The sequence below is a fragment of the Phyllobates terribilis genome, unplaced genomic scaffold, assembly GCF_046119375.1.
Source record: "Phyllobates terribilis strain yellow unplaced genomic scaffold, ASM4611937v1 Scaffold_4__5_contigs__length_816908805, whole genome shotgun sequence".
Taxonomy (NCBI): Eukaryota; Metazoa; Chordata; class Amphibia; order Anura; family Dendrobatidae; genus Phyllobates; species Phyllobates terribilis.
The window spans coordinates 59,690,111-59,698,878 of record NW_027362764.1 but is presented as its reverse complement, the minus strand read 5'-3'; the positions used below and the strand labels follow the sequence as shown (position 1 = coordinate 59,698,878).

At 46.2% G+C, this 8,768-nt stretch overlaps 1 protein-coding gene across 1 annotated transcript in view; it reads left to right on the top strand.

The window, feature by feature from the left end:
- Nucleotides 1–829: 829 nt before the first annotated feature.
- LOC141264958 (metalloreductase STEAP4-like) overlaps nt 830–8,768 on the top strand; it is a 50,991-nt gene continuing 43,052 nt past the window's right edge. Inside the window, exon 1 of the mRNA XM_073677408.1 lies at nt 830–957. Within this exon, the coding sequence (XP_073533509.1) occupies nt 865–957 (93 nt within the window). The 5' untranslated portion in view covers nt 830–864. The remainder of the gene's footprint in view (nt 958–8,768) is intronic.

The following is an 8,768-nucleotide window of genomic DNA, read 5'->3' as shown; positions in this document are numbered from 1 at the left end:
CCATGGCTTTCTGACCTTGTTTCTCCACAGTACTAGCCCCTTTGGCTTTATTGATGGTGCACTGTCTGATTTCCTTTCCTGGCACCTGTCGGCCTATAGACAGTAACCTATCAATTAAGGTAAAGAGAATGGTACTGTGCAGGGCAGGGAAACAATTTCCATAGGCAATGGCTCCTTAAGTGCTCTGTCATGTCCAGAGCACTTAATGCATCATTTGCATATGGATGTAAACTCTAAATACTCAGTAATGCAGCAACAGATAGAAGATGTAAAGGTGTTGATGGATTTACATTCTAAAGACTTGCATGTTCATACAGTATATGTGTTTTGGGGCTGGGAGATGATATAACTGATAGATTCCCTTTAAAGATGTAGTCCACTTTTTGGACAACCCCTTCCAAAATGAGTCAGTGTTTCATGTAAAATGAAAACAGCAAATACTCTTCTCTTATTCTGGCGCCATTCTGGCCATGTCGGTGCTGTTTAAATTGTTTGCACGTGAGTGGTGCTGATGTGCTGCAACTGTTTAAACAGGGGGACGTGTAAGCGCTGCAGCCCATCAGCATCTGCATAATTATGTCTCGTGAGTCCTGGCACACACAGCGCCGACATCGTTGTAATGACACCAATCCAGGAGGGAGGTGATGCTGTTATTATTTTATATTATTGGGCACTGATTCATTTAAGGAGGGTTTGTCCAAATAGTGGAGAACCCCTTTAAATGAACGGTTACATTGCATAACAATTTGGATTTTCCATTTAAGGTTCAGAGAACTGGATTGCACAATGTTACTTTTACTGGTTTACCCTGGCAAATATTTCAGGAAGGGCAGGTTGTGAAATCATCAAAAATAAATAGATGACATGAGGGCTGATCCTGAATGTGCACACAGAGGAATAACCCTGGATGAAGCTCCGAGGTCTGTGCCTCTTATTACCAACGTCTGTCAAGTACCAGTGAGTACAATGATTATATATTACCATTAATATATGGGAGGCTGCACAGACAGCCATTGTTTTCCCTTTTCTTAAAGGGATTCACCCATCTCAGTAAATGATGTAACTTTGCTACAAAAAAATGCCATCACTTAATCGCTAAGGGCTTAATCTGTGGGACCTCCAGTGATCCTCTGAACGAAGAAGTCACAGTGATACTGATACATTGTACATAGTAAGCCATAGTGAGGAAGTTCAACTTTATCACTTTGTCCCTGCAGAACAAATCTTTCCAAAAAAAAACTGACACCAATTTGCCAATTTCCAGCCATAGTATTCTTTATACACTTTAATGTAGAGTTAGGCACCCTTCTTGGTAGTTCTCACTGTGGAGGTTATAAAAGGACCAAGTGGGTCAGATGATCCTTATCTCTCAGTTGCTGAGAGCATGAAAGAGGTAGTAGGGACCTCCATCACAACTGCAAGTCTGGACTAATAATGCCCCTGCCACACGGTATCCATCCTATACCCCCTCAGAGAACCTGCCACCTACTGTTTCCCTTCTCCTTCCCCCTTCAAAGCCCCTGCCATCCTCGTTTCCATCCTACAGCCACAGAAGCCCCTGCCATCTAGTGCTTCCTTTCTACATCCCCCACCCAAAGACCCTGTCATCCAATTTTCCTCTCCTGCACCCCCAGAGCCCATGCCATCCACTATTTCCTTCCTGCCGGAAGCCCAGGCACCCTTTGTTTGCCTCTACTGCATCATTTATCCTCCTCCCCCAATGAACCCCTAACAAGTAACATCACTGCCCCTCTATCCCATGTGGCATTTTATCCTACTGACACCTACTAATGTGGCGCCCTGCTGCGCACTGGTGCCACAGAACCCAGAAGGGTGCATGGATGGACTTCTCCACAAGAGGCCCTCACACATTCACACACCTCCACCCTACCACCTCAGACCAGCAGAGGGAGCCCGTTAGGGATATATATAAGGAGGGTGGAGCCAGGCAGCTCAGTTTAGTCTGTGAGTTTAGTTTAGTCTCTCAGTCAGAGAGAGAGCGTGCTGACGCTCAGAGAGCAGTGAAGAGGCGGCACGCTGGCTGCTGTGCTTAGGCGAGCCAAGGCCTACAGCACGAGGTGAAGCCTAGTGAGGGCTCTGAGTGTTGCCGAAGGCGAGAGGAGAAGGAAGAAGTAGCGAGGGGGCAGAGGAGCATACCAGGCTCACCATAGATATATACCGGACACCGGGTCTGCGCCTACGGGGTCCCTTTATACCCAGTAGGGACCACCGGACACCTGGAGGACTACAGGTCCCAGGTTTACCAAACGCTGACTACAGTACCAGGGCTAGGAGTCATGGAGGCCCCAGCGTCCAGGGAGAGTGATCTCCAAGAGAAGGCCCTACCACCAGGTCAGCAGGTGCAAGAGAGAGACAGTAACCAAGCTAGGCCTAGCTCCAGGCAGGTCAGAAGCTTAGCAAGAGGAAGCAATGGATCAGGAGCCCCTACACCCGCTCACTGGGGAGAGTCCAAAAGTGCACCCTTCGCCCGAAGTACCCTGGACCGTGCCTGCATCATCACCAGTAAAAGTACTGAAGCTTACCCCCGTGTGAGTGTCCATCTTTCCTCCGGGACCTTCCTGCCGTCTCTCACCAGCATCCACCATCTACTCCTACACTGCCCTGAGGCCCGCTCCACCTGTGGGGAGCCATCCTAACAAAGCTGCTCAAACACCTGCCTCAGAGGACTGTCGCAGCGCTGGTAATCCTTACCAGACACCACAGGTGGCGTCACGAATTTTACAAACCCCCTATAAATAATCCCCCTTCTTATTGACCGCCCTGGGCCACGGACCGGGTCACCGCCACTGTGACATCACCCCCAGCATCTACCGGCCCGGCACCGGGTACCCCACGGCCCAGGGGGCGCGTCACTAATCCAACAGAGCCCTGCTATTTGTGTCCCTTTCATAGAAACATAGAAAGGAAGAGTTAGAAGGGACCTCCAGGGTCCCCGTGTGTAACCTCCTGTAATGCAGGATTCACTAAACCATCTCAGACAGATGTCTGTCTAGCCTCTGTGTGAAGATTTCCATTGAAGGAGAACTCACCACCTCTCGTGGAAGCCTGTTACACTCATTAATCCCCCTCACTGTCAAAAAGTTTTTTCTAATATCTAATCTGTATCTTCTTCCTTTCAGTTCAGCCCATTGCTTCTAGTCTTTCTTTGTGTAAATGAGAATAAAGCTGATCCATCTACACTGTGACAGCCCTTCAGATATTTCTGGGCAGCTATTAAGTCTCCTCTCAGTCTTCTCTTTTGCAAGCTAAACATTCACAAATCCTCAAACTGTTCCTCATAGGACATTGTCTGCAGCCTGCTCACCATACTGGTAGCTCTTCTCTGAAGTTGCTCCAGTTTCTTCATGTCTTTTTTAAGATGTGGGGGGTGGCCAGAACTGGACACAGTATTCCAGATGAGGTCTGACCAAAGAGGAGTAAAGACCGATAATGACTTCACATGATCTAGACCAGTGTTTCCCAAACTCCAGTCCTCACGGACCCCACAGGACTTGTTTTCAGTAGTATTGCACAGGTGATGGAAGTATCATCAAGGTATCAGGAATTCTCTCACCTGTGCAATACTATGGAAATCCTGAAAACATGACCTGTGGGGTCCGTGAGGACTGGAGTTTGGGAAACACTGATCTAGACTGTATACTTCTGTTAGTGCAACCCAGAATTGTGTTTGCCTTTTTTTTCTGCTGCATCATACTGTTGACTCATGTGCAGTCTGTGATCTATTAGTATACCCAAGTCTTTTTCACATGTGCAGTTGCTTAGACCTATTCCTCCCATTCTGTATAAGTTTTTTTCATTTTTCTTGCCCAGATGAAGGACTTTGCATTTCTCCCTGTTAAAAACCATTCTGTTAGTTAGTTGCTGCCCACTGTTCCTGTTTGTTTAGATCCTTCTGATTCCTCTCTCTCTCTCTTCTCTAGTATTAGCTATCCCTCCTAGCTTTGTGTCATCAGCAAATTTAATCAGTTTACCCTCAATTCCTTCATCTAAATCATTGATAAAGATGTTAAACACCACAGGGCCCAGGACAGAGCCCTGTGGTACCCCACTTGAGAACACCACAGATTTGTGCCATATAGTGCTCCCTTGTCTCAGGGAAAATATATATTTTTGTACCGTGTTAGCCAGACTCTTCACATTTTGGGTTATACTAGCCTGATGAAGAGGCCTGAGTAGCCTCGAAAGCTCGCAGCTTGTTACCATCTTTTCAGCTAGCCATTAAAAGGTATCAACCACTGAGGACTCTCAAATCGAAATATTTTTCCCTTGTCTCACAAAGTCTTACAGTGCCTTAAAAAAGAAATTCATACCCCGTGAACTTTTTCACGTTACACCCACAAACTTAAATGTATTTTATTAGGATTTAAAGTGATATACCAACACAAACTAGTATGTATTTGTGAAATGTAAAGGAAATATTTTGGTTTTCTAAATATTTTAAAAATATACATCTGAAAATTGTGACGTGCATTTGAATTTAGCCCCCTGTAATCTAATACCCCAAAATAAAATCCTGAGTGACCAATTGCCTCTAGAAGTCACAAAATTAGTAATATGTAATTTCTTTTCATTATAACTACAGCTGTTCTGTGAAAGCCTCAGAGGTTTGTTTGAGAACATCAGGGATCAAACAGACGTTTGAAAACCAAGGAACACACCAGACAGGTCAGGGATAAAGTTGTGTAAAAGAGTAGAGCTGGGTTAGGTTATAAAAAATAGTGCAACTTTGGACATCTCACGGAGCACTGTTCAATCCATCATCCAAAAATGGTAGGAGTATGGCACAAGTACAAACCTACCAAGACATGGCCTTCCACCTAAACTGACATCCCATGCAAGGTATTAGAAAAGCATTCAAAAGGCACATGGTCACTCTGGAGGGTCTGCAGAGATCCACAGCTCAGGTTTGAGAATCTGTCCACAAGACAACTATTAATCATATACTCCACAAATCTGGCCTTTAATGAAGAGTGGCAAGAAGAAAGTCATTTTTGAAAGCATGCCATAAGTAGTTCCATTAGAATTTTGCAAAAAGTCATGTAGTGGACACAGCAAGCATGTGGAAGAAAGTGCTCTGGTCAGCCAAAAACAAAGTAGAACTTTTTGGGCTAAATGCAAAATGCTATGTTCGGCGGAAAACTAACACTGCACATCACCCTGAAAACACCATCCCCATCATCACACATGGTGGTGGCAGAATTATGCTGTGGAAAAGATTTTCTTCAGCAGGGACAGGAAGCTGGTCAGAGTTGATGGGAATATGGATGGAACTTAATACAGGGCAATCCTGGAGGAAAACCTGTTAGAGGCTGCAAAAGACTTGACACTGGGGTGGAAGTTCACCTTCCAGCAGGACAACGACCCTAAACATACTGCCAGAGTGTGTGAATGGCCCAGTCACAGTCCAGGCCTAAAGCCCATTGAGAATCTGTGGCAAGACTTGAAAATTGCTGTTCACAGACGTCTCCATCCAATTTCACTGAGCGAGAGCGAGTATGCAAAGAAGGGGCAAAAATGTCACATCTAGATGTGCAAAGCTGGTAGAGACAGACCCCCAAAGACTTTCAGCACTAATTGCAGCAAAAGGTGGTCCTATACACAGTGGTGTAACTAAAATCTGATGGGCCCTGCCCCTGGTGCAAGATTTAGATCATGCCCCCCCATCCTGATTATATATATAGGTTCTCCATTCTGCTATATACGTCCCTCATCCTGACATATACAGGTGCATCTCACTAAATTAGAATGTCATCAAAAAGTTAATTTATTTCAGTTCTTCAATACAAAAAGTAAAACTCATATATTATATAGAGTCATTAAACACAGAGTGATCTATTCCAAGTATTTATTTCTGTTAATGTTGATGATTATGGCTTACAGCCAATGAAAACACAAAAGTCATTATCTCAGTAAATTAGAATACTTTATAACAACAGCTTGAAAAATGTTTTTAAAATCCAAAATGTCCCACTGAAATGTATGTTCAGTAAATGCCCTCAATACTTGGTCGGGCTCCTTCTTCATCAATTCCTGCATCAATGTGGCAATTTGGCATGGAGGCGATCAGCCTGTGGCACTGCTGAGGTGTTATGGAAGCCCAGGTGGCTTTGATAGCAGCCTTCAGCTCGTCTGCATTGTTGGGTCTGGTGTCTCTCATCTTCCTCTTGACAATACCCCATAGATTCTCTATTATAGATTTTCTATGGGGTTAAGGTCAGGCGAGTTTGCTGCCAATCATGCACAGTGATACTGTTGTTTTTACACCAGGTATTGGTACTTTTGGCAGTGTGGACAGGGGCCAAGTCCTGCTGGAGAATGAAATTTCCATCTCCAAAAAGCTTGTCGGCAGAGGGAAGCATGAAGTGCTCTAAAATGTCCTGGTAGACGGCTGCGCTGACTTTGGTCTTGATACAACACAGTGGACCTACACCAGCAGATGACATGGCTCCCCAAACCATCACTGATTGTGGAAACTTCACACTAGACCTCTAGCAGCTTGGATTGTGACCTCTCCACTAGTGTTGAGCGAGCACTAAAATGCTCGGGTGCTCGAAGCTCGGGCCGAGCTCACCGTGATACTCGGGTGCTCGACCCGAGCAACGAGCCCAATGTTAGTCTATTGGAGACCTGAGCATTTTTGCGGCGGCACCCCCGGCAGTCTGTAGAAAGTCTAAAAAGTGCCCAAAACGATAGTGACAGTGCTCAAATGACATGGGGACAGCATGGGGATCGTCCTAGGAAGGATTTCTGACCCCCAGGTCACTGCTGTCAACAACGTGGTCAGAGGTACTAAGCGACTTTTACGGGCTCACAATAAAACGTTCAAAAACTAAACTGAAACGGTTTTCCTGTGAAATATGTTAAGGAACTTCCTTTCCAGGGTAAAGACTTGTGTATAAGGTAAAATAAATAACCAAAAGCAAAAATATTCCTCCACACCTTGGACTATGTTCACACGTAGCATTTTTTATGCGTTTTTGCACTTTTGTATAGCTTTCAACCGTGACAAATGCATTCACCCGGAAATGTAATTTTAACATTTTACAACCTTATCTGGCCATGTGCTGTGTGACACATGCATACAGTGCTGAAAAGACATGGGAACAGCATGGGGAAGACCCCTGGAAGCATCTCTGACCCCCAGGTCACTGCCTAAACGTGTGCCCATCAGAAGTGATCCTTGCCGCATCAGAAGATGCAGACTTGCAACTATCCCCGTGCAAGTCCTTGTCCCAGGGCAGTGTTCAATAGTACCTCCCCCATTCCTTGCAATGCAAGCGCAAGTATGCAGCCTGCCACCCACCCACCCACAGGCTGCAATACCATACTGCTTGCTTGCACTTGAAATTGGGCCTTTTAGGCATGTGGAGGCGGAATCTGGCCACCACGTCATGGCTGCGTCGGCGGCCTGGTATCCATACTCAGTCCCCAGCCGCCCGGTGGCCGGGTGTTCATACTCGGTCCCCAGCTGCCCCGCGGCCGGGTGCCCACACATGGTCCCCAGCCGCCTGGGGGCGGCCGGGTGTCCATAGACGGTCCCCAGCCGCCCCTATTTGTCCCAGTGCGCCTTATATACAAGCGCGCATACCAAAACATTACCTGTGCCCTCCCCAGTGCATTTAGTGGGAAGGACAGCCTAACCACAAACACGTGGAGAAGTGAATGTGGCCAGGGATGGTCCATCTCACTGACGCCTTCACACTGGGTTAATATTGTGGAAGCCGGGACACAGTTGGACACTGGGATGCAACACGGCCTCCAGACATAGAGGATTGCGGGTCCTGGGTCAATCAGGCTTCAACACAAAGTTCAGAAGGTAGACAGCAGCAGTGGTCGGCCTGCTACACAGCGCGTAAATTATTCATGATCATGAGGCCATCCATCTCCTTAGCTTTCTGTTCCTTGGAATGCAAGCGCATGTATGTATTAGCGGCTAGGCCTGAGGTGGTCAGCGTTTTGGCGCATATCCTACCTCCTCCGATGATTGCTGGATGTTTTCCTGCTACTATCCCAGTTATGACTGCCGTTAAAACAAAGCTTCAGGTGATGAATGATGGATGAGGTGGTGGCAAAGGAGAAAAAGCAGGAGGAACAGGGACCATTCACATCAATATCAGGCCAGTCAACCACACATGTCTTGTAGGATATATTTCTGTACCAAAAGGAGCCGTTCAGCTACACAGTTATAGGGCATACAGTGAGTGCAATGCCTACCAAAAATTTCGAGGCACTCCAATGCCCCTTGGAAGTGACATGGAGGTCAGAGGGCCTTAACTAAACCGTTTTTTCCATTTATAGCAACTGGGTCTCCTGTACACTGTTGGCCTAAGCAGTGAATGGAAGGCTTTCCAAAAATTATGAGGAACTGCAATGCCCCTTGAAACAGACATGGATTACAGCGTACTAAAAACCTTCTACCCATTATTGGGGAGTGGGTCTCCCTTAGTGTTCGCCTATGCGTTGAAAAGCAAAAGCTGACTAAAATGAGGAGGAAATGCAATGCCCGTTGGAAGAGTCGTGGAGGTTAGAGGAAATTAAAAACAACATTTCAATGCCCCTTGGAAGATCTGTGGAGTTCAGAGTGGTTTAGCAAGATGGTTTTAATGCCCCTTGGAAGAGACGTGGAGGTCGCAGTGGAATAAAAAGACAATATCAATGCCCCTTGGAAGAGTGGTGGAGGTCGCAGTGGAATAAAAAGACAATATCAATGCCCCGTGGAAGAGACGTGGAGGTCACAGTAGCTTAAC